The sequence below is a fragment of the Pholis gunnellus genome (assembly GCF_910591455.1).
Source record: "Pholis gunnellus genome assembly, chromosome: 4".
NCBI lineage: Eukaryota > Metazoa > Chordata > Actinopteri > Perciformes > Pholidae > Pholis > Pholis gunnellus.
The window spans coordinates 1,098,013-1,124,309 of record NC_136530.1 but is presented as its reverse complement, the minus strand read 5'-3'; the positions used below and the strand labels follow the sequence as shown (position 1 = coordinate 1,124,309).

General features: G+C 43.9%; 3 protein-coding genes across 6 annotated transcripts; all 3 read right to left on the bottom strand.

The window, feature by feature from the left end:
• Window positions 1-2,017: 2,017 nt before the first annotated feature.
• Window positions 2,018-8,495, bottom strand: plcxd1.1 (phosphatidylinositol-specific phospholipase C, X domain containing 1, tandem duplicate 1). Of its 3 annotated transcripts, none has more exons than XM_079158477.1 (8): window positions 8,337-8,495; window positions 8,057-8,227; window positions 7,530-7,659; window positions 6,738-6,880; window positions 6,535-6,663; window positions 5,827-5,982; window positions 3,724-3,904; window positions 2,018-2,853 (listed from the first exon to the last, which is right to left on the bottom strand). In XM_079158477.1, the coding sequence occupies exons 3-8, from the start codon at window positions 7,645-7,647 to the stop codon at window positions 2,609-2,611; spliced, it is 972 nt and encodes a 323-aa protein (XP_079014603.1). In that variant the 5' UTR covers window positions 7,648-7,659; window positions 8,057-8,227; window positions 8,337-8,495; the 3' UTR covers window positions 2,018-2,608. The 3 variants fall into 3 exon arrangements, with proteins under 3 accessions (XP_079014603.1, XP_079014602.1, XP_079014604.1); XM_079158476.1 differs by having other exon boundaries at window positions 8,346-8,495; XM_079158478.1 differs by lacking the exon at window positions 8,057-8,227 and having other exon boundaries at window positions 8,346-8,495.
• A 1,435-nt stretch (window positions 8,496-9,930) lies between these two features.
• jade3 (jade family PHD finger 3) lies at window positions 9,931-18,299 on the bottom strand. 2 transcript variants are annotated; one of them, XM_079157465.1, is made up of 11 exons: window positions 18,153-18,299; window positions 16,213-16,272; window positions 16,054-16,139; window positions 15,809-15,966; window positions 15,242-15,432; window positions 14,398-14,609; window positions 14,060-14,227; window positions 13,841-13,957; window positions 12,847-13,314; window positions 12,078-12,195; window positions 9,931-11,989 (listed from the first exon to the last, which is right to left on the bottom strand). In XM_079157465.1, the coding sequence occupies exons 1-11, from the start codon at window positions 18,208-18,210 to the stop codon at window positions 11,196-11,198; spliced, it is 2,430 nt and encodes an 809-aa protein (XP_079013591.1). In that variant the 5' UTR covers window positions 18,211-18,299; the 3' UTR covers window positions 9,931-11,195. The 2 variants fall into 2 exon arrangements, with proteins under 2 accessions (XP_079013591.1, XP_079013592.1); XM_079157466.1 differs by having other exon boundaries at window positions 18,215-18,291.
• A 2,554-nt stretch (window positions 18,300-20,853) lies between these two features.
• On the bottom strand, window positions 20,854-25,930 carry rp2 (RP2 activator of ARL3 GTPase). The gene is made up of 5 exons (XM_079158250.1): window positions 25,611-25,930; window positions 23,426-24,094; window positions 22,057-22,171; window positions 21,662-21,747; window positions 20,854-21,577 (listed from the first exon to the last, which is right to left on the bottom strand). Exons 1-5 carry the CDS (start codon window positions 25,776-25,778, stop codon window positions 21,494-21,496), a joined length of 1,122 nt encoding a protein of 373 aa, XP_079014376.1. The 5' UTR covers window positions 25,779-25,930; the 3' UTR covers window positions 20,854-21,493.
• Between the last annotated feature and the right edge of the window lie 367 nt (window positions 25,931-26,297).

Sequence of the window (26,297 nt, the reverse complement as noted above, 5' to 3'; positions counted from 1 at the left end):
AGTTGTGTAGGCTGGTAATCCCAGCTGTGAAGGTTGTAGCTGCTGCAGTAGTGTTCCAAACCATACAAATAGTGTTTTTTTTCTAGATCTAGGTTAAAAATAAAATATTGATTTAGGCTCAACGCGTCCGCGAGTGTCCTCTTAGCGGTGATTCAGCAGCTGTTTTTCGTCTCTATGTGGACGGGAGAGAAAAAAGATGCAAGCGTTTCCTCGTCCCGAGTCCTCGTCAGCTCATGGCTGTGCTGCCGTTCTTGAGGAAAGAATAACTTCCTGTTTTCCCTCCCAGGTTAAAACTGTTAGCTCTGTTTGCGCTGTTAGCTGCTAGCCGCCGGTTCAGTGCAGGCTGGTAAACCCAGCTGTGAAGGTTGTAGCTGCTGCGGTAGCATTAAATCACTTGTGGTCATTGGCTGTTAGCAAAACCATACAAATAGTGTTTTCTTTCCAGATCTGGGTGATAAAAATATAAGATAGATTGCAGTGGCGGGCCGTCAGGGCCTGCAAAGCCTTCTCTGCTGGCCTAAACAGAATCACAAAGTTATAGCTATTTTATAATTTAATGTTTTTTCTTAAATACATTTAATTTTTTCTTATATGTATTATAATTTATAAAAATATTTTTCACATTATCTTATTTTCTCATTGCACAGCTACTGTGCTCCTCAGTTGCTCTGCTTCCAGTGCAGCTTGTTTTAAGTAGAGCTTTTATCCAATCAGATTTCACCTCTGTGTCTCTAGGTAGAAGAGAGGCCCCAGCCTGCAGACTCATCCAGTGCTGCCATGTGCAGTTTAAATTGAATGGGGACGATATTGTTGATTCAACCAATCAGATCTTTAGTTTGGGATTCATGGCCCCACCAGAGCAGTTTGCAGGCCAAGTTACGTCAGCTCAGAGTCCAGATGCCTCTCTGCCAGCAAGGTGCAGAGTGTGCTGTGATTGGTCAGTGGGCGGGCACGTGACTATGTGCCCGCGAAACATGATTGCTAGCAGAGCTTTGTAGCAGACAGAGTTCAGGTGGAAATATTTGAAAGACATTTTACCTAGCTTTGTTTTTTTAATATGAAATGGCGGAAGGAGGAGAAACGGATTTAGTGGCGGAGTTACTGAGAACGCTTTTCTCAAGAAGGACATTTCTGAACAAACTGGACAGTAAGAAACGACCCCACAGCTAGCAGCCCTGACCAGCCAGGAAAAGGATTTGTATGCAGCGTCAGAAGCGTTGCACATGTTATGGCTGTGAATGTGTTTATTTTAACTGAGCGTCGGTACTTTTGGAGAGACTCGAGTGGATCTACAACTCACAACCGCGGCCCGCTCTTCGCCGGTCAACGGCCGAAGACGACCACCGAACGCGGTCTAAGGCGACCACCGAACAGCGGCGGACCACGGACAACCGACCGGCGGCGGATCCGGTTGGACTTCTTACTGGAACTGATGTACTGGGATTAAACTCTTTGTCAGCATAGACAGCATTTGGTAAGTGAACTTCGTTTGACTATATTGTCCGTTAATGACGCAGAGTCCCGTCATGCTCGTATTCATGTATCTGCACATTTTATTTCATTTGTCAAATGTTGCAGTGTTATGTGAATATGCGGCTTTTACACGAAACAAATAATAACCCGTAGCTGTGACGTCATAATGAGGTTATTAGAAGTGTCAAACAGCACTGAAGGCCCAGGTATAAAATCCACGGCCCGCCACTGATAGATTGCAGGTATAGTTTAACTGGAGAGTTGTTTTGGTCGCTACCTTAAAGGAATCGAGTACTGATAACCGGTGTTATTGATCACCTTATTGATCACCTTATTAAGATTGTTTGTTATTCACTCAAAAGGATGTTCACTATAAAAAGATTTGTCTCTCGGATGCAATGAAACAAAACTATTTGGTGAAATTATTATGATTTTGTGTTATTTCAAGCACATTTTGATGATTATCGCGATAATTGGGACATATTCATATCGTCCCATGCCGTTGATTCGTACATCTGAATGGTTGTTGAATAAATTGAGGCGATTTGCTTGAAAATGTTCATGTTTATTGGAAAAGCTTCACCTCCACAGGCACAGCGGTGCAGCACTGCTCTAAGACAAGGTCTCGCCTGTTGGCTCAAGTCAATATTATAAGTAAAACAGTCACGGTTTGGGTTCATGCAATAAGATGCCCATGCATTTTTGCATAAGTCTGATGTCTTGTCTACATTCTCTATGGATTAATACGTGTATATAGGTGAAATGTTATAATTATAAAAGTTTGTACATTACAATCGTATGTGCTCATTGAATACATCGTTTGTGCTTCCTCTTCTAAAATGTCCAGGTGAGATTAGTTGTGTTATTATTGCTGGTCACCGTAACAATAAACCGGCCACCTTTTGCTGACTCGTGAAAACTGATACAGTACGTTGCATAAATAGTGAACTGAATGTAAACAGTGCAGGTCAAAAATACCCCAAAAGTCTGTTTTTAAGACTGAAATGTACATTTCACTGCCTCCAGATAAGTGCATTTACAATATTTCAACCAACAATTCAAGTACTTTTTCCCGTCACAAAACAAGCTCATGCTGTGATTCACTTCTTGTGGAATAATGCAAATTGGTGGAAAGTCACGAGGACCATTTCAGTAGTTTCTCATTCAGCGTGATGACGGTCGGCACGAACTGGCTCTCGGTGATGAAATCCCCGGCGATGATGTTGAGAGAGCCGACTCTGGAGCCGGGGGTCTGCTCCGTGACCCAGCTCAGCAGGGCCGGATACGTGGACGTCACCAAGTCCTTCAGGGACTCTGTCGGGTGAGTGCAGATGTACTTCAGGTCCTCCGTCAGATTGATTCCTGTGACAAAGAAACCACCTGAAACACACACACGTGTAAAAAAGTATTATATCAAACTTATAGACAGCGTGAAAGAAGACTAAATCTATGATCTATTTAATTTGTCTGGAAGCCGGGATCAGAAGCACACCATTGAATAATTTGTAATTTATGATCTAGTTTATATTCTGCTCATATCCAGGCCACAACCTCTGGTTCTTTAAAGTTCTTCAAAGCTTCATGTGTTAAAGCTGCACTCTCTCTAGTGTCCACCAGGGGGCGACTCCTCTGGTTGTATAGAAGTCTATGAGAAAATGACTCTACTTCTCTCTTGATTTATTACCTCAGTAAACATTGTAAACATGAGTTTATGGTCTCAATCTCTAGTTTCAAGTCTTCTTCAATACAGCATGATGTTCATTTAGTAAATGATGGTCCATTTAGAGTCAAACAGACCATAAAGCAGGGGATGCTTTAGGGGCGGGGCTACACAGTGATTGACAGGTCTCTACCAGAGACGTATACGGCGTCTCTACGTCACTCCTCCTCAGTCCAGATATGGTCACTTCCTGTTCACTGGTTGCAAAAAAACAAGATGGCGACGGCCGTAATGCCAGACTTGAGGCTTCATAACATCCACAAACCAGCGAGAGATGTTGTGACGACTATACGTCCACTTCATAAATACAGTCTTTGGTCAAATATGTAAAACCCTTACGGACAGATTTTGAGTAGATATAGAATGATTCTGTAATGTTTTACTTCATTTAACATCATTGACTTTTATTCCATTTTCTTTCAAGTCTCCCCTTGATTGTGGGCGGCAGAAGAAATCAAGAGATCCTTCTGCTGAATTCAAGCTACTGTCCCCAAATAAAGAATTAAATTACAGTAATATATTTATATTACCGGGTCTGCCGTGTTGCTTCCTGTGTTCAAACTCCTCGATGAGAGCCTCAGCTTTGCATTTGTTGGCCCACCAGTACGGGATGTGTGGCCACAGGTCGCCGTGACAGCTGGAGATGTTGTGTTCGTAGGACACGATCACGTTGTAGCCCAAAGCCCACAGGTTACGAAGGGTTAACACTTCCTGAAATCAATCACAATGGCCGATACCGTTGTTCATAAATGTTATGTAAAGGATAAGGCTGGCGTTATTCTATATTTTTGTCATAGAAATCAATAAAAAGATTTCTCTAAAAGCCTCTGTGGGTTATGATTCTCTTTGTAAAAGTCTGTCTCTTCTCCTTGTTGACTTTTCTATCTGGTCTACGTCTGATACCTCTAATGAACTGTTACTACCGTGCACGACACTGATCACGTGACTACTTGTCCTCACTGATCACGTGACTACTTGTCCTCACTGATCACGTGACTACTTGTCCTCACTGATCACCTGACTACTTGTCCTCACTGATCACGTGACTACTTGTCCTCACTGATCACCTGACTACTTGTCCTCACTGATCACGTGACTACTTGTCCTCACTGATCACGTGACTACTTGTCCTCACTGATCACGTGACTACTTGTCCTCACTGATCACGTGACTACTTGTCCTCACTGATCACGTGACTACTTGTCCTCACTGATCACGTGACTACTTGCCAACATGTCTAAAGGTGCGATCCCTTCGTCCCCTCTAAGGCCTTGAACCTGAACCTTTAGAGATTTAGCTGAGCTCACCTGGTGAGTGGTTGAGTGGTTGAGTGTGACTGAGACGCTACTTTCCTGCGATGTATCACGTTATAGCACGTTAGATACAAGCTGTGGGCATTTATTTCATATTTTGTTACGGCTTGATTCGGAGGTCTTCCAGGAATTTATCCTCACAAGATGAGAGGTAAAATAAATCAATCATCTATTTACTCGTTTTTTTTATCATAACAGCTTCAACAACAAAATGAAATGTTTGATGAATAAAGCAGCTGTGTTATAAAAGTCTCTGTTTGCATTCCTCTGATTTTATGTTTTGAAGTATTAATGTCTCCAGCTTCCACTGGTTACCCTGTGTTTAATGTCATATTGCAATGAATTGTGGGTAATTCCCTCAGGCAAAGTCTGCAGAAATGCGGACTTACAGAAAGGGTTCATGAAGAGCTCAGAATGTCTGAGACTCAAACACTCGAGGATTTGACAGAGAAACTCAGTAAATGTGTGGAGATTCAGGATTGGGCCTAAAAAAGGCCCAAATGAAACCATTTGGTTCTTGTCCTGATGAAGAACTTAACCAATCGTATTAAGATTTTGGCTGCACAGACGTACTTATTATCAAAATCAATCATCTGGTGGGTTTTGGTCTTTTTTCAAAGGATTGATTGACGATAACAAACATGTAGATCAGTGGTCGCCAAACTACGGCCCGCGGGCCGGATGCGGCCCGCCTCCACATTTGGTCCGGCCCCCTGAACAATACCAGAGACGCATTATGATTTTTTTTCAGTCTGCACAATTAATCTAATTTTAATCGCGATCACGATTTTGGCTGCCACGATTAAATGAGCATGATCGTCTGCGATGTTGACGTTTAAAATACGTGCTCTGCTACATATCAAATCAAACGCTTCCTGAATCAGCCAACCACCAGGGGGCGAACGAGATGAGAGCTGTCATGCGCGCACCCTGTAGAAGTAGAAGAGTAGAAGAAGTAGAAGAGCCGAGAGACTGGAGCTTGAAGGACGAGTACTTGTGCTTAATTTATTTACACGCCGGCATGTCATGTCTGTCACTACATGGTCGCGCGTTTTCAATTCCCCTGCTCTCTGTATCGTGCACGGCGGTGTTCCGCCCCGATCCGCGCACACGATGCAACAGTCGCTCACCTGCAAGTAGCACGCACGTAGCAAGCACGTAGCACCCCCCCCCCCCCCCGCCCCATAATCGGGCCCTAGGTCAAACGATGTGTTCAGTGATGTGGCCCTCACAGGAAAACGTTTGGGGACCCCTGATGTAGATGATGACCAGCCTTCTTCAAGTCCTCCCCCAGCGGAGGAGGAGGAGGAGGAGCCGTACCGTTTTGGGGCAGAGTTTGGAGGTGAAGACGTTGCGTATGGTCGAGAGCAGCAGAGTGTGGAGCTCCTGGCTCAGGCCCAGGAAGTGGCTGAAGGAGAGGATGACCACCTCTTTGGGATGAGCGTCCAGCCACTCGCTGATCTCCATGAGAACGGTCTGCCGGGGAAAACACAAGTCAGTCTGCTTCTGCTAACCTGCCAGTTCTACATAAAAACAAGATGGCGACGGCTAAAATGACGAACTTGAGGCATAAAAACATCAGTCCACAAACCGATAGGTTCACCGTGAGGGATTTACGGAGCTGGAAATCCAGTTATTCTTGCTTACTGCTAAATTATCTTAGCGTGGATAAAATGTGGTACAGCCGGCGTTTTTCACACATTTTCACGTGTTTAAATGCAACTTTTGAATGACCCCTTACTCTACATTTCTACTATTATCCTGTAACTGTTACTCGTAGTCACGGTGGCTTCTCTTCAGTAAAAGTAAGCTTTTTAAATAATAATGGCGTCTTCCCACTCAGTAACCTTAAAAACATCCCAAACGGCCGCACCAACCGATCAAATTAAAGGATTTAGTTTCCCCACTGCAGAGATGATCGTTCACTGAGCACGACTTAATGTTGTGGATGCAGATGACCTTTAAGGAGCATGTGTGTGTGTGTGTGTGTGTGTGTGTGTGTGTGTGAGTGTGATGCCGTGGCCTCACCTCCACAGTGAGCGTGGTGTAAACACCGTGGTAGAAGTACAGGTCAGAGGAGCTGTCATTGGGCCTGTGTGCAATCCTCAGGTCACAGTATCTGACCCCAGAGTCCAGCTGCTGCTTGATGGTGTACTCCTGTAAAACAAGCAGGACTCACTACACCAGGTCCGGGGACTGAACAGTGAGCGACGCTGAGTCTATTTCATTACCTGCGTTTTCGCCCACTTGTACACAAAGGGGCGAATGAAAGGCTTCATGTATTTGTCCAGCTTCTGAAGCATGTCCGGCTGGGTGAGGTCCACCGGGGATCTGTCGTTCATATCCAGGCAGTAGGTTATTGCGTTGTGGCTGCCTGATCGGGGGGGAGATCATAAACGGAATCATCACCAAACGTCTGAGTGTTTCGTGTAACAGCAAAGGCAGCGACACCGAGAGCTCAACGTACATGCAAACATAAAGAAAACGCATGCAAATAAAGAAAAGACGAGCAAATGAAGAGAGAACCTCCATCGGGCTGTGAGCCGCCGTAAATAACAGCCGGGACACTTTTACTACGAGTTATACAACAAGTATTTAAACACAATGAGTCATTAGACTGAAACACTCCATAACCAGGCCTGTCACCATGATTATCAACTTATCGTACCATATGTGGACGTGACCGTGATTAGTTTGTACGTTATTGACTTATTGTACGATGTACGAACATGTCCTCGATCATTTCCACGTTGCTGATTCAGTGTGCGTTGTGTTGCTGTGTGTTTGTTACCCCCCCCCCCAGCAGAGTAACCTCTAGCATGCTGGAAAACTTTGTTCCTTTGGTGTGAAAGGGTGTATTAGCATTATTAGGCTATTTTATTATCATTTAATCAGTGGTACGTGTGTTAAGATATTGTTTATCACAATTATTTATGGGACGATGTATCAGCGGTAGTTATGGTGACAGGCCCGCTCAGAACGTGGGTCAGCAGCTCCGTCCTCTCTGCTGTGAGGCTTCCTACCTGGGATGGCCAGGTGGTTGAGGGGCGTGTCCCACAGGGCGCATGGCAGCTGAGACATCCAGCTCTCCATGGGCAGCTCCCCCAGACTCCACTCACTCACCACGGACACCGACGACATCCTGAGCTCCAGCTTCAGTGGACACACAGGAATAGTGTTGTTATTATCATTTTATGTTACAATTATTATTATTATTATTAATTTGTTATTATTATTATTATCAGCAGCATCATTATTATTTTATTATCATCACTATTATTGTCATTATTATCATCATCATTGTCATCTTTATCATTATTGTTGTTGTTGTTATTATTACTATCATCATCATAATCCATATTATTGGTATTATTATTATCAGCATTATTATTATCATTTTTTAATGAATTTAGTTTGTATTATTGTTATTGAAATGTGTTGTTGTTTGTTTTGGGGTTTGATGATGATGATGATGTTGATGACGATGATGATGACAAAGTAAACTTCAGCAGCTCTGTGAGTCCATAAAGTCTGTTTCTCTGTTTCTCACTCGACCAATCTGCCGCTGCTTCCTCTCACAGAGGAACCGGTGGAACCGGTGGAACCGGTGGAACCAGTGGAACCAGTTAAACCACCGCGGAGGACGAACCCGGTGACACTAGAGCTGGGGGCGCGCGCGACAACACCACCGTCCCGAATGCATTAGAAGACGACGTCATGGCTGCAGAGGAAGCATGCATGACGTCATAAGATAAAGCGTGGCCCGTGCAAGGGTCCTCCAACCCTAACCCCCCCCCCCCCCCCCCACACCCGCAGACTAGTCCGGTTACCGTTCACACCTGCAGAGGACGGAGGAAGCCGGCGCCTCTAATGGCTCCTCTTATCGATTATCCATGACGATCGAGTGTCCGCGTGCGATCCGATGGCTGCTGCAGGTGCAGCGACATGAGGCTTGAGCTCCTCCGTTCACCGGGTGGTGTCTGTCGGTGTCCCGAGGTGCAGCAGCAGAGAGCGCGAGCTGAGGGGAGGGAGGGAGCGAGGGAGGGAGCGAGGGAGGGAGCGAGGCACCGCGCCTGCTGACAGATCAGCAGATGCAGAGTCGCTCCTCTTAAAGAGCCCTCTGAATTTAAACCATATATATTATTCACGTGATGAATTTACAAACAATAAGGCAATAAAATACAAAGTTATCATCCTGTAGATTCCACATTAGATATAAAACATTTACATACACAAAAATAAATAGAATAAAAATAAATAGAAAAATAAAAATGATTTGAGCGAAATAAAGAAAGAAAAAGAAAATCATAGCATAGATAAAAAAAAGTAAATACATTTAAAAAACAGAATGTTAGTGATAGGATCAGATCATTTTCTTAAAATGTATTTAGGATTTCATTTCATTATTTGAGGGACTTAATACAGAGTTGACTTTAGTAGCACATAAAGATGCTTTTCTATTATTTTATATTTTGCCTTATGAATAAAGAATTTGGCTAAAATTCAACATTAACCATAAGGTCCAGTTTTTTTTTTTGTCTTTGCAAAAACACCAATAATAATACTACAATGATCAATATTAGACATTCTGCAGACCTGCATGACGTCATCAGCTGTGGAGTTACGTTATGTAAACACCTGAATGCATCTCATTACTCATAAATCATAATTTCTTTAATTATTTATAATCGTGCAATGTTTACATCATGATGTATAATAAGAACCGGATACGCTGCCTCCTGGTGGCCACTCACGTGTGAGAAAAGCATTTTCCTCATAAAAGAGACTTCGTCGGTTTGTGGATGTTTTGAAGCCTCGAGTTCGGCTATTTGGCGTCGCCATCTTGTTTTTTTGCAACCAGTGAACAGGAAGTGACCATATGTGGACTGAGGAGGAGTGACGTAGAGACGCCGTGTACGTTGACGTCTGGTTTACGTTCATGTTTGCTCGCTAACCATTGTCTGTATATCGGGGTCTGTGCATATAGATAGACAGCGTGGTTTGGGGCCCTTGAGGTGGGCTGATATATATACGGGGCCTCAGGAATGTGCCTGTGTTCAAAAAAGTATTTGCATTTACTAAAAAACTGTGTTATTTACTCTATTAACCCTCAATACAGCAAAACCCATCTCTCTTACATATATATTATAATTAAAATCTTTTTTTATTATTTTAAAAGAAAATTGGTAAAAAACATGATTCTGTCTCCTCTCCCCGCCCTTTCAAAATAAAAGCCCCACAGAGTGAATTCTAACTGGAATGCTTGTGATGAAGCCTGTCATTTAATAACCTCTGTGTGTGTGTGTGTGTGTGTGTGTCAAACATTATGATTCTGTCTCCTCTCCCCACCCTTTCAAAATAAAAGCCCCACAGAGTAACTGTATGAGGTGAAAATGAGTCGATACACAGAAACAGAACTAGTGAACCAGTTATTTATTATCAAAACAAACAGACGACGGTGACGATGATGAAGGCCGGTCGTGTGGCGATGATGAAGGCCGGTCGTGTGACGATGATGAAGGCCGGTCGTGTGACGATGATGAAGGCCGGTCGTGTGACGATGATGAAGGCCGGTCGTGTGACGATGATGAAGGCCGGTCGTGTGACGATGATGAAGGCCGGTCGTGTGACGATGATGAAGGCCGGTCGTGTGACGATGATGATGAAGGCCGGTCATGTGACCATCTGAGGCAAACGTCCGTTACATCTGTTTCACACGTTTCTCATTCTGAGACGAGGACTTTTGATTTGGAATGACATCATCATCTAACAGAAAGCTACTAATAGTGTTAAAGTTCTACTCACAGGAGTTCCTGTTCAAACAAATGACATCACTACTTTACAAATATATAAAATAAAAACAAAATGACAGATGTGCAAGAAACAGCTGCAGCAGAGTTCACTACTACTCTGCTGCATCACGACTACGTTTACATGCTCATTAATATTCAACTCATTAATATTCAAATCAGTCCGAATACGACAACATCCAGAATGAAACATCATATTCTGACTTATTGTGAACGCTGATGTTTACTTTAACATATTCTGACGTGATCAACGACGTCGACCCGTCAACACAAGAGAACCACGTCACCGTGAGATCCACCGAGGACGAGACGTGAACATGAACGTCTGTAGACGTGAACATTAGTGGAACATTCGTCTTCATTAACCATGAAAACAGATTTTTAGGATTATCGTCATTTTCAGAATAAAAGCTGAATACTTGATGCATGTAAACGTCGTCGGTTTGATTTAATGTTTGAAGTCTCAATAAAGTGGAGCGTGTTGAACATTATTTACATCCCGATGTGAACGTCTCATGTTCAGAGGTTTACACTGAGTGTTGGGGGGACGGGGGGGGAACGGGACGGGGGACGGGACGGGGGGAGACAGAGGGGGAACGGGACGGGACGGGACGGGACGGGACGGGACGGGGGGGGGAACGGGGTGTTTGATACAAAGTTGTGCAGAGTACAAAATGTAATTCTAGTCACAATGAAAAGGCAAACAATGATAATCTCAGAAGACTGTTCCTCTCCGACACAGAGCTTCTTCACGAGTCCCGCAAAAAAACCCTTCATGCAGACTCTGCAGCATCCACCGGGTCCTGGTCTGGGTCCGGGTCCTGGTCTGGTCCCCGACGGGTCTGGCACTTGGAAAAGGACGGAGTCGACGTACGGCCGTCACCTCTGCATGGCGTGTCTGGAGCCCAGAGACTGCGGTTTCCCTCGGCTGACCCCCTTCCCCGCGGCGTCCGGCTGAGGCGGGCCGACCCGGTGCCGCCTCCCTTTGGACTCCGGCTCCGAGTCGCTGAGCTCCAGGTCGGGACAGTACCCGTCGCTGTCCTGGTGCGACCTGCCGCTCTTGGCTCTGTGCTCGGGTTTGGCCCACAGTCTCTCCTTGGTGGAGGAGCCCTTTCGGGACAGTTTGTCGGAGGCCCGCAGGTCCTCCGTGGTCCGTACCAGGTTAATGGTGGCCTCCTTGAAGGACCTGCCGAAGTGCTCCATGGCGGACTTGCGTAAGCTGCTCTTGTCCAGCGTCGGATTGGAGGCGTCCTGGTCCCCGGGCGTCTGGCAGGAACTGTCCTTCAGCGCCACGAACTTCTCTGAGAGGCCGTTGGATTTGCGGTCCTGGTCCGGTTTGCCGTTGGACGAGTGGCCGCCGTGCAGCGCGGCGTGCAGGGCCAGCGGTTTTCCGCCGGGCAGCGAGGTCGGACCGCGAGAGACGCTGGAGGACGACAGGCGGCCGTTGGAGCGCTCCTCTCGGCGACCGCGTCCGTGCAGCTGAGGCTTCCCCTGACCCAGACCCTCGCCTTCCACGTTGCCGCTGTTGTCCGGGCACAGCGGCCCGTTACCGGAGGACTTGGAGCCGGGGTTACCGTTTCCCAGGCCGGAGGGTTTGGGCATCTTGAGCTTCAGAGTGATCCTCGGAGGAGGACGGAACAGCAGGCTCTCCGCCGGAGAGGACGAGGGAAGACCTGAAGACAAGAGAGACGAGGAAACATGTTCAGGACCGCGGCTGCGACTCAAACGTCTCAACAGAGCGCTGACGGACGGACGGCTCACCGGCGGACAGCTCCTGGTTCAGCAGCTTCACGTGCAGGTTGAACATCTGCTCGTGAGCTTTGCTCTGCAGCACCTTCAGCTTCTCCCGCCGGCTCACCATGTAGCACAAGTTCCTCACCTGAGAGAGAAACGGCAGAAACAGATTCACGTGTTTACGGTCACGATGCTGAAGATCAACGAAGGAAAAAATGATTTTGTGTTTTACGACTTTGAATCACAGCTGATCAGTGAAAACAAACTGAGACAACCGCTTGAACTGTTATTTATCACCACGGTTCCAGCTTCCTTTATGATAATAAACCAAATGTTTTGGGTTCTTTGTTCTAAACGAGTAATTAGAAGACGCTGCCCGAGGCGTCAGCATTGTTCCTGCGTTTGGACGTTTCCACGGTTCTGAACGTTCTCTTGTTGTTTACAGAGTTTTACTGATGAACAGAACTCATGAAGGAAAACAAGGAAACACTGAATGTTGGTTTTATAGAATCAGTTCAGTGGCTTCACAAACAGAGTTTTCCGTGTTCTGTGTGAGATTAATGAGACGTATTTATTCTATAAAACTTTACTCAGATTAACAATCTCCAGCCCATAAACTGCTCCTCACAGAGAACGTTGACTTCTCCATATTAATAAATGTATTTAGGTTAAAGTTCAAAAACAGCCTAAAGTCTCAGTTACCCCCCCCCCCCCCCCCCCCCGTCCCCCCCCCCGTCCCCCCCCCCCCCCCCCCGTCCCCGTCCCCGTCCCCCCCGTCCCGTAGGAGGACACCCACCCTCTCCAGGTCCTGTCTCAGGTGCATGAACATCCTCATGCGGGTGTGGATGCTGTCCTCCTGCGGCTGCAGCACCAGGTTCTCCTCGTCCTCTTTGGGGGGCAGCAGGGCCCGGTTGAAGTTGGCCCTCCTTTTCAGCTTCCAGTACTGACAGATGAAGTCCAGGAGGCGCGCCGGCAGCCCGAGGGCCCGGGACAGGTCCTCCTGCTGGACCAGGGTGTAGAACTCCTCCTCCAGCTCCTGCAGCCTCTGGGCCCGCTGGCCGCCGCCCACCTTCTGGGCGTCGCTGGCGGGTTTGGAGCGAGCCGGGCTCAGACCGGCCTCCCCGGCCTTCTTGGACTGGCTGTGCTTCAGGCAGTACGACTTGAACTTGACCTCGTCGCCTTCGTCCAGGATGGTCTTCATCTCCAGGCTGTGCTCGAAGGCGCACGTCACGTGGAAGGGAGTGGTGCAGTTCTTCACCGAGCACTGGGGACAAAAGGATGATGTGAAAAGAGTCTCCTCTCTCATTCATCATGACTTCATTTTCATATAAAATACATTCTGACTCAGTGAAACTAATCAATGATCAATGCTCTATGACGCTCAGCTACAACCTCCGGTTCTTTAAAGTTCTTCAAAGCTTCACGTGTTAGAGCTGCATTCTCTCTAGTGTCCACCAGGGGGCGACTCCTCTGGTTGTATAGAAGTCTATGAGAAAATGACTCTACTTCTCTCTTGATTTATTACCTCAGTAAACATTGTAAACATGAGTTTATGGTCTCAACCTCTAGTTTCAAGTCTTCTTCAATACAGCATGATGTTCATTTAGTACATGATGGTCCATTTAGAGTCACACAGACCATAAAGCAGGGGATGCTTTAGGATGCCCCCGAAACTAAAAGGAATTAATGAGAAAAGGAACTACTTCTCCGGGTGCAGTGACAAAAAGACCGCCCCTAGTTTCCAGTCTTCACGCTAAGCTAAGCTAAGCTAACTAGCTAGCTGCACTCACCTGGATACAAGCGCCGGTCTTCCATTTACACAGACTGCAGATGAGCGACCAGCGGCTGGGCGGGATGTGGGACACTTTGGTGATGGGCTCCATCCTCTCGGGGCAAGCGATGCTCACCTAGGAAGGGACGGCAGGGCGGGGTTATTCAACGCTCCCTGTGTATGTATGTATGTGTGCGTGCGTGTGTGTGTGTGTGTGTGGGTGTGTGTCTATATGTACCTCTGGGATCCACAGAGCACAGCTCACATGAGCCCACTTGGTCCCGGCTCTCGTGGCCTTCATGGCTCCGCCCTTCTGAGGACAGAGGAGACACTGAGGGTCGATGCCGAGGACGCACGTCCTGCACAGCCAGTTCCCGACGGGCACTTTGACGATTCCATAGCAGGCCTGTGAGGAGGACACGGAGTATTTACTGAAGGATGTTTTACGTCAACGTCACAAGACTAAACATGATTCAAACATGAGATCATCAACACAAAAGCACGGATTAAGAAGAGTCACGACAGTAGAACTTCATCACTCACATTAAGACGAGTGTGTGTTGTGTTGCTGGTTACCTGGTGCACACAGATGTTGCACTTGTCACAGAACACCATGTCGTTTCCCTCCTCGCTGTCGGGCGAGCGGCACACGTCACAGATGACGTCCTCGTCGTACTCGATGCCGAGGCCCTCCACCGTCTCGATGGCGTGGTTCATGTTGTCGTGACACTGGCTCTCCATCGCCTCCATCGCTCGCTCCATCGTCAGCTCGTCCACAGGCTCCTCCCCTAGAGGACAGACGGACGCCGTCAGCCCCGTATTCACAGCTCGGTGCTGGACTCAGTTTATGGATGTGTGTGTATGTGCACATGGAGGTTCATGTGAAAGATAATTAACAGGGAGGGGGGGGGGCTCTGTAGCTGCCTTTAAGTGAAGTCATGAATGTATTTTCTTTATTCTTTATTAATTTTTTTAAATTATTATTTATTTATTTATGCTGTTTTTTATTTTGATTAATTAATTAATTTGTTTATTATTTTATTTTATTTATTTGACTTTCTGACAAACTCATTTTTGTATCTGTGTATAACGTTAATATGTTTAAACGATGACACATTTAAATGACAAAAAAAAAAAAACAGGTCAGTGATGAGACGTCATCATGAAACAACTGCTGCTGTAATAAGAAGATCTCACATTCACAGAGAGATTATTCTAAACATGAAGCGGTCTGCACAGAGCGAGAGGAGGAAGAACCAACCATAGGTATTTAAAAATAAACCTGAGCTAATGCTGCAGCGTACAGTGATGAACCAATCTATCTAATGGATAAAGAACTACACAGAGCGGTACTGAGTGGTACTGAGTGGTACTGAGTGGTACTGAGTAGTACTGAGTGGTACTGAGTGGTTCTCTTCACCCATGCGGTCCAGCTCCCTGTTGAGCGCCTGCAGCCAGTGCAGGTCCATGTCGTCCAGGTCGTAGCGGCACATGGCCTCGGCCAGATCCCTGATGTCCACGTAGCCCGGCTCTGTGGACTCGCGGCTGGAGCACTGGATGTGCTTCCTCTGGTGGGTGTAGAGGACCTCTGTGGGCTTCTCCTCCATGACTCTGAACACACGAGACACGTGTTAGCACATGATCGGGATTATAGGTTTCATTAAACCAAACAAACATGAAGCGGAGTCTGTGGCTCCTCTAATGATCTTTCATTTGGACCAAACCAGAGTCAGTGATGAAGGTGAAATGAGTCCCGTGGTTTAAAGCAGAGATTATTAACTGCATGTTTTTAAGTTATAATAATGATTTATTATATGTTCACATCGACGTGCGTCACAGTGATCAGGCGCCATGTTTCCGTCACTGCTGAGCCGTTCTTCACTGAACGATGATGATCGTAGTCTTCATCACTGAAGACGAAGGACTCGTGTCAGTGGGTTTGTGTGACTCATTTAACCGTGTCGGTCTGACGGCCGGGCAGCGTTACCTGACCGACGGCTCTGGGATGGTGTCTGGACTCGCCAGCACCTGGACCCCCTTCTCCCACTCCTGCTTCCAGGCGTCCGCCAGCAGGTAGTAGTCCTCCGGGGACACGTGGTGGGAGTCCGGCAGCTTCATGGCGCTGATCAGGTCTTTTCTGAACACCTGAGGGGCGAGACAGCAGCAGGGTGAGACACCTGTCCTCACCCGTAAACAGAGCGCAGCTGCGACAGCAGAAGCACGGGAACTTACTTCAGCCGGTTTCTTCTGGTTGGAGGCCGGAGCTCCGGGTTTGCCGCCTCCATACTTGTTGGAGGAGCAGAAGGAGGTGGAGGGACCTGGTGGAGGAATGAACGTGTGAATAAAAGAGCAGCAGAGGAGAAAAGGAGATTCGTGTTCACGGTGACTCACTCTCATTGTCTGAACTGTCGCTGCTGCTCGACGACCTGAGACGTTTCATCCTGTAACATCCTGAGGAAGAGGAGCAGACGTCAGCCGCTGCTTTAAGAAACACGCTGTTTCATAATCATTAAACATATTTTATACAGAGATAAACAACAGACACGTTCAAAAACAACCATTAACCACCTTATTTTATATTTAGCAAATAAGAAATATACTATATATATTAATACTAGTATGAACTAATATATTCATATATATATATATTATACTAGTAATAGATGTATTATTACTAGTATATAAACTAATAGATGTATTATTACTAGTATAAACTAATAGATGTATTATTACTAGTATAAACTAATAGATGTATTATTACTAGTATATAAACTAATAGATGTATTATTACTAGTATAAACTAATAGATGTATTATTACTAGTATATAAACTAATAGATGTATTATTACTAGTATAAACTAATAGATGTATTATTACTAGTATATAAACTAATAGATGTATTATTACTAGTATATAAACTAATAGATGTATTATTACTAGTATATAAACTAATAGATGTATTATTACTAGTATAAACTAATAGATCTATTATTACTAGTATATAAACTAATAGATGTATTATTACTAGTATAAACTAATAGATGTATTATTACTAGTATATAAACTAATAGATGTATTATTACTAGTATATAAACTAATAGATTTATTATTACTAGTATATAAACTAATAGATGTATTATTACTAGTATAAACTAATAGATTGACTATTACTAGTATATAAACTAATAGATGTATTATTACTAGTATATAAACTAATAGATGTATTATTACTAGTATATAAACTAATAGATGTATTATTACTAGTATAAACTAATAGATGTATTATTACTAGTATATAAACTAATAGATGTATTATTACTAGTATATAAACTAATAGATGTATTATTACTAGTATAAACTAAGATGTATTATTACTAGTATATAAACTAATAGATGTATTATTACTAGTATAAACTAATAGATGTATTATTACTAGTATATAAACTAATAGATGTATTATTACTAGTATAAACTAAAGGAGACTACAGGCTGTGAATGAGCACGGATATGACATCACACTGACTAGAGGTTTCTGGGTAACAGGAAACAATGTCCGCCTTGTTTACATGTATTTCTTCATATATTGTATTTAATGTACTAATATCTGTGAGTACTGCGTTCGGAAACATAACAGAGTAAACAGTGTCCGCCCTCATCAAAGAGCCGTGTTGGCGCCAAACACACACACACTGAAGTTAGCTTCTGATTCGACAATATAGAGGAAAGTTCACTTCATTCATTGCTGTTCAATAAAGCAGTACAATCTCTACTTTATTTAAATTTTCACAAACAAAATAAGGCTTTCATAAATCTTAAACTGGGTTTTAAAGAGTCTCTGGCTTCTCTTTAATAATTTGATCAGATTATGTATGATCTTAATAAAATAAGGCTTTTATTTTTTAGGCCTTAACTTTCCCCTTAACTGCCAAATCGGAAGCCTCAAATGTGAAGCTAACTTCCTCTCAATCACACGCGCGAGCACACACACACACACGCACACAGGCACACAGGCTAACATCCGGGCCTCTAGCGGGCTGCACTGCAGCCTGTGGAGGAATCAAACGTGGGCGCCACCATCACACAAAGATGTCACTTCCTAGATCCATTAAGACGAAACTACCACACAGCTCGACCGGGTCCGTTAGTCAGAGTAGTAACGGTCATTTAACGGACACGAGCGCACGCAAAGCTAACGGTCGCTATCATGAACGCAGCAGAGAGAGAGAGAGAGAGAGAGAGAAAGAAGGCCTCATCCGGGGTATTTCCTGCCTCTCTCTATCTCTCTCCTAACACACGCGCATATTGTTTCACATTCCTCCCCCCGATTTTACCTCCACTGCTGTCCGCTTTATTCCAGCCACATATCCGCCCGGACACCGCGTCCAACATGTACCTGTAGAAAATATATATCCGAGGCTCTGGTTGGTTGTAGCTGCGGGGGTGAAAATCTGGAGGTTTGTATCCGACCACAGAGGGGATCTCCTGGGCATCAAGTCGGTCCACCACGGCACAACGACTCTATTGTACCGCGCCTCCCGCAGGGTCCTAAACCCCGCCGGCTTCCCTACGACCTGGGTGCGCTCGATTTGTCAACTGGCGCTAACCTCCAGTGGTGGTGGTAGAAGTAAAACAGTAAAATTACTACAATATTGGCATGCAAATATACTTATAGTAGCAAAAGTACTATTTCAGAATAAAATACTTTATTGTATTATAATTATTGATGAATATGTTGCAGCTGATAAAGGAGCTCATTTTGTTTTACTTTATATTCTGCTTTTAGTTTAATCTATAATAATACATCATCATTTATTAGTTAATTATTATTTTTGTATTAATTAACTGAATCTGAAAAGAAACTAAACCTGTGTTGTGAAGTAAAAAGTACATTTATCAGTACCTTCAGTACTTATATATAGATATGTAAATTGTACTTAAGTGGAGTACTTGAGTAAATGTAGTTACACTCTTGTTTACCTCGATCCATAGACCACAACAAAGAATAAAGCCAATGTAGAAATAATAATACAAATAAAACACAAACACAAGCTGCTCTTTTACTTTTGCAGATTTATAAACTTTAAAGACGTTTGTATTCTTGTGTGAAGATGTGGTGCAAAAGAAAGAAAAGAGGACACATATATATTTATAATAAATGTGATAATGATGTTGGCAACATTTCTTCTTCATATATATATATATATATATATATTTAACAAAAACTGTTATTTTACTTATTTAGTTTTCCTGACGGATGTTGAGCGACATGTAAAACACTCTGAGGCACATTTTTGATTTGTGATATTTATCGAAGCTATAAATTAAACTTCATTGAATTAAACCTTCAAAATAAAAAAGAATGAATTCTTTAAAAGTCTTCTTTGGGTTTTAACGGTCGTTTACATGCTGCACTGCTGCCACCTTCTGAAATGCTGAAATATGAATAAATAAACGTGGAATGATGAAATATGAATAAATACAGCGATGCTTGTGTTCATATTGATGATATTAAAATGTTAGAGAACAGTTTAAATATATAATTTACAGTTCAGTTGCCGACCAAACATCGAATCTTTTCATTTCTTTTCATTTCATGAATGAGTAACTGATGATCCACAGAGACGACATCAGTCACACGGACTCCTTCACTGATGTCAAACAGCTGGAGATCAACTTTGGGAGTTCTTCTTCACAAGAGGACGAGCTGATCGGCTCACAAAGAGGAAACACAATGTTCCTGTTAGAGGGAGAGTTCAGGCTTTGAGACAGAAGTGAAGCCGACACCAGACTCATTCACTGAAACACTGATTCTACCTCAGGACACAGGAGCTGCTGCTCTGCTGCTGCTAACATCTGTTGGTGAGTTTGAGTTCAGAGACTTTAGTGAATCTGAACTAAAAATAAGAGGTGAACACATTCTAAATACAGCGTTCACTCACACTGATAGACATTCTGTTAGGAGTCTAACATACGTCCACAGCAGAACATTACTCTGTTTCTATGAACTCATCTGCTGCAGTAGAACCCTGACTGTGGAAGAGAACCTCACACACACTACAGAACATCAGGACTGTCTCTTTAACATCAGTGTGTGTTCTGCTGAGTGACAAGGACGGATTATCAAACATGGTGGTTGTAGTCTTATCAAACATGGTGGTTGTAGTCTTATTAAACATGGTGGTTGTAATCTTATTAAACATGGTGGTTGTAGTCTTGTTAAACATGGTGGTTGTAGTCTTATTAAACATGGTGGTTGTAGTCTTGTTAAACATGGTGGTTGTAGTCTTGTTAAACATGGTGGTTGTAGTCTTATTAAACATGGTGGTTGTAGTCTTATTAAACATGGTGGTTGTAGTCTTATTAAACATGGTGGTTGTAATCTTATTAAACATGGTGGTTGTAGTCTTGTTAAACATGGTGGTTGTAGTCTTATTAAACATGGTGGTTGTAGTCTTATCAAACATGGTGGTTGTAGTCTTATTAAACATGGTGGTTGTAGTCTTGTTAAACATGGTGGTTGTAGTCTTGTTAAACATGGTGGTTGTAGTCTTATTAAACATGGTGGTTGTAGTCTTAGTAAATATGGTGGTTGTAGTCTTATCAAACATGGTGGTTGTAGTCTTATTAAACATGGTGGTTGTAGTTTTGTTAAACATGGTGGTTGTAGTCTTGTTAAACATGGTGGTTGTAGTCTTATTAAACATGGTGGTTGTAGTCTTGTTAAACATGGTGGTTGTAGTCTTATTAAACATGGTGGTTGTAGTCTTAGTAAACATGGTGGTTGTAGTCTAATCAAACATGGTGGTTGTAGTCTTATCAAACATGGTGGTTGTAGTCTTATTAAACATGGTGGTTGTAGTCTTATTAAACATGGTGGTTGTAGTCTTGTTAAACATGGTGGTTGTAGTCTTATTAAACATGGTGGTTGTAGTCTTATTAAACATGGTGGTTGTAGTCTGTCGTTCTCGTTGGTTCACTCTTTAACACAGAATAACAGCACGGCTGTGAAAAAAGCATTTTAACTAAAAGAAGTCAGACTTTATGAAACTTTTACTAAAAAAATGATAAAGAACATACATTTTTGTGTCCATATACAAAAAAAGAACAACATTCAGCAGAGTATAAAACACAGATTACAAAATAATAATGATCACGTGAGTTGGCTACGTCACAGAACTATAATACAGCGAGTTCATCTGCAGAAGACAATCCAACGGTCACAGTTCAGCCTACAAGAGAAGAGTAACCGTCTACACACACACACACACACACACACACACACACACACACACACACACACACACACACACACATGATCTATAGATATATTACAATATATATATATATATATAGTATTTATATAAATATATATATTTATATAAATAAAATATTTTCCCATTCGTGTGCTCGTGTTTTTTCTGCTGCATCGACGGTTTCACATCAGAAAAACAAAGCTTTACATTAAAATGAATTACATTTACAGCAAAGAGCTACATTCACAAATCGATAAAAGCAACCGAATACATTCATAGAAATATAAATATTCACAGCACTCTCAGCGACGACTGGATGTTTCTAGATGAGCTTCAGTCTGCAGACTCACAGCGGATCAGCTGGTATCAGGACGGCGAGGCGTTCAGGGGAATCGGTTTGTTTGGATGCTCGGTTTCGCTCACAAACCCATCTGCATGTCAGCGAAGTTGAAGAAGCTGTCGACATCTCGAGAGGACGAGTTTTTGTTATCGGAGACGAAGACCTGCAGCAGAAATCAAACATTGTAGATGAGACGCGTTGTGTTTGTGACGTGCAGAAGAAGAGACTCCGGGTCGGTTCTCATCACCTTGGTGCCGCTGAACACGTCGGTGGCGATGCTCTTACAGGCGTCCACCACGCCGTCTCCATTCAGCTCCAGAGCGATGACCGAACCTTCAGAGAGATTAAAGAACACATAATCCTCAAGCCTCCCTCTTTAACACACACAGCGTTCACTCACACAGATAGACATTCTGTTAGGAGTCTAACATACGTCCACAGCAGAACATTACTCTGTTTCTATGAACTCATCTGCTGCAGTAGAACCCTGACTGTGGAGGAGAACCTCACTACAGAACATCAGTACTGTCTCTTTAAGGATCAGTGTTCTTCTTCTCTCATTAAATGCAAATATGAAACTACTTGTCAGATAAGATCTCACACATCCGGCTGAGTTCCTGAGCAGCAGCAGCATGAACGCACCTTTAGTGATCCACTCCACCAGGTCCTCCGCACTGCTCTGGAACACTCGCTTCACGTCTTCAGGTTTCATGGACACCTCCTTGGTCTGGATCAGCACGAAGCCTTTAGCGGTGACCTGAACACGCGGAGAGAGAAACGTCTTTAATATGAAGTACTTCAAAGTATTTAAAGAATCCTCCGACTCTCAAACATCACTGGAATGTTTACGCAGCGTTTAAAGTCAGCTGAACAACACAAAGCAGAACTTCAGGAACACTTATAGAATACTACACGTATTTATATGCATCTACTAAAACAGACAGCGAGTCAGCATGTTAAACTCACGGCATATCAGAGGGAATATTAAAGATAAGATCGACTTTATTATATGACAGTGATGTGAACCTCAGTGATGATGCAACATTCAGCCAAAGTAGTGTTTCACTGAGCGGTTAAATGTGTTAATGCCTCAAATAAAATGTGATAAATATGGAACCGTACAGACTTTGTGCTGCTTCCTGTTCATCGTAACGGGAACATTGATGTGGAATCAGGAAGTGTTTCACAGAGAGCATGTTCTAAGTTTGAAAGACATTTAAAATACAGTTAAGATGTCAAAAGTTGGTTCAAACTTGATTTGCAATAAAAGTTTTCACGACAGACTTTGTGGACGTTTTGAAGCCTCGAGTTCTGCGTTTTGGTCGTCGCCATCTTGTTTATATCTGGACTGAGGAGGAGTGACGTAGAGACGCCGTATACATCTCTGGTAGAGACCTGTCAATCACTGTGTAGCCCCGCCCCTAAAGCATCCCCTGCTTTATGGTCTGTGTGACTCTAAATGGACCATCATTTACTAAATGAACATCATGCTGTATTGAAGTAGACTTGAAACTAGAGATTGAGACCATAAACTCATGTTTACAATGTTTACTGAGGTAATAAATCAAGAGAGAAGTAGAGTCATTTTCTCATAGACTTCTATACAACCAGAGGAGTCGCCCCCTGGTGGACACTAGAGAGAATGCAGCTTTAACTCATGAAGCTTTGAAGAACTTTAAAGAACCGGAGGTTGCCTCCTGGTTTCAACTGAGAAATGTGGATGTGTTCTTAATTATAGGCTCTAAAATGAAGATTTGCAATTATTAGCAAAGGGAGGATGAAAAAATTCAAGTCTCTGTGAAATACGGCCTAAATGTGACAAAGTTCTTTGAACCAGTTTTGAGCATCTTTTCACCATCGGTGCTCACTGAGCTTCATCTTTTCTTCCTTTCACATCAGTATGTGAGACTCTTTTATCTCATATATACTTTCATACTGTTTATCTCATGTCTCATGTTAAGACGCTTCATAACCAGCCGCGTCGGACCGAGTGGAACCTCCTCACACTCACCTCGTCGATCAGTTTGCGGGCGTTGGCGGTGGCGTATTCTCCGGCGAAGAAGACGAAGAGGCAGGACTCCTCGCTGTCCTTTCGCCGCCCGCCCTTCGTCAAAGGCACGATGCTGCGTTCGGCGTTGCCGGAGATCCGAACCGACTTGAATTCGGACTCCGGGTCCGGGATGGGCACCGAATCCAGAACGGCCGAGGCCTCCGGCAGCAGGCTCCAGTTGTTCTCCCCGGACACCGGCGTGAAGTCGTGCACGTTGCTCCAGTTGTTGTTGAAGATGCTGAGCCCGGCGTCCTTGAAGTGGAACGCCAGCTCGGGGTAGAAGTACTGGAAGCAGCCGAACTTCATGCCCGTGGAGGACTCGATGATGGGCTGCGTGGCGCAGCACAGGAACACCTCCATCTTTTTACAGTCCCGCGTGCGGAACTGCTGGCAGGCGACGACGCACTTGACGTCCTTACAGTCCCTGAAGAACACGCTGCCCTTGGTGGGCCCGAGGACCACGCGGCAGTTCACGCAGTCGTCGATGGTGACGGTGGCCGAGTGGTCCAACACGAAGATGTCGCAGTTCTCGCACTCCTGGATGACGAACTGCTGGCCGTTGAGCTTGCCGGGCAGGCGGCCCACCGTCACGTCTCTGAGCCCCGTCAGCATGTAGTCTTTAGGGTCCACCTGAGCAGAGACACCAGCGTTCATTCACCAGAACACAGACCTCACGTCACTGATCAATAAATACTTTTACTTTCACTACACTTGTATACTTTCCACTAGTGTGGCTGTAGTACTTTTACTCTATCTCAGAGTCTAATTTGATGTTCCACTGACGTTAAAACGTTTTCCCTCCATGAGATGTGGTCATGTGACCACCTGCAGCTTCTTATTGAGCTATTTTCAGACGTGTGTTATGTGGTCGACCACAGTTTGACTCGTTACATCCCGCGAGTCAACGCGGACGTTTAACCAGCCTGAAGAAGAAGCAGAAGAAGAAGCAGAAGCAGAAGAAGAAGCAGAAGAAGAAGCAGAAGAAGAAGCAGCAGCCATGTTGTGGTCAGCTGTGAACTGTGTTGTAATCCCATAATGAGATAAGAGCCGTGATGTCATCACACACAACAACGAGCGCTGCATTAATACAGGAAACATGGAAATCTGATTATTTAGAGATGCCACAGATATGGAACAAAAGATTCATATACACATGTATATATACATATATATATATATATACATACATATATATATATATATATATATATACATGTATGTATATACACACACGTATACACATGGAGGTCCTTCATTCATAATATTCAGGGTTCAGATTGAAGTGAAGGATTATTATTTCAAACTTGTAGAATTATTATTTGTATTGTAAATACTTGCTGCATTGATGTACTTCTTGTATTTATTAGAACAGGAGGAGCATTCTGGTTTCTGTGTGTTGTTGTTTCATGCTACGTTTACTTGTTGTGGAGTATTTTCACAGTGTAGTTGTCGTACCTTTACTGCAGTGGAGGATGTGAATACTTCCTCCTCCTCGCTGTGGAAGGCTTCAGTTTAGTATGTTTCACATTAAAGCGTTTGTCTGTTCAATGCACGGTGATGTGTGTGGATTCTACACCGTGATATTAAACTCACACCGTGATATTAGACTCACACCGTGATATTAGACCCACACCGTGATATTAGACTCACACCGTGATATTAGACTCACACCGTGATATTAGACTCACACCGTGTACATCGGCTGATTTAACACATGTAAATATAAGAGTGTGATTAAACATTCATGTTAATAATCATAGAACATGATTGATGTTTGTATATCTTTTAGTAGATTTAAATGCTATAATGCTGCTAACACGCTTCAGTTACATGTTTAATATTAATATTAGTGTATTAGAGTCTTTGCAGACATTTCATCTTTTTATATAATTATATGAGAATTAAATACATTATGTCTGCACAATGACCACACAGCAGCTTCACATGAAACACTCCTGTTATCATCTTCATCAGAATGATCTTATTATCATCTTCATCACAACCTGCAGCAGCGACAAGGAAGCGACACAGAAGGTGTGACACGGCTCAGACACACCGCTGCTGCTGCTGCTGCTGCTGCTGCTGCTGCTGTTATTGTTGTTATTGTTGTTGTGGTTGTTGTTGTTGTGGCTGTTGCTGTGGTTACCTTCTCCCGCTTGTCCCAGCTGTACTGCTTCGGAGCCTCCTCGCTGTTGTTGCCAAGGGGAACAGCGTGGCCCGACGTCGTCGTGTCGACGGTCGTCGTCTGCGGCGTCCGCTCGTCTCCTCTCTCGGAGGACTTCCTCTTGGACTTCTTGGAGAAGAAACAGCCCATCGTGGAGTCTGTGCGGCCGGGAACGTGAAGCGGAGAAGAAGAAGAAGAAGAAGAAGAAGAAGAAGAAGAAGAAGAAGAAGAAGAAGAAGAAGAACACCGGAGCAGCAGACGGTTCGTTAGGGACGAGCAACTCTTCTGTTTCACACCTCTCTCTCTCTCTCTCTCTCGCTCTCTCTCGCTCTCTCTCTCTCTCTCCTCCACCAGAGCTAGCTACAGCAGCCAATCACAGGGCGAGGATAGAGCGACGTGATGGCGTCACGGGTTCACGTACAGGAGGCGTGTCCTCATGAGGCGTTTGGGTGAAAGAAGTAGAAAAGAGATTTCCGCAGTTTAGTATTTTATAGTCGGGTGTTGGTTTTATGGAAGTCCAGCACTGCCAGTAAAACTACATAATAATAAGTGATCATTATGAACTTCCATCTCAAAAGTATTACTTTTAGCTCATATTTATGACCTTCTGTCTCATCATTATTAATTGCAGTCTAGTCATTATATTAGTATTAACATAAATTAAAAGTA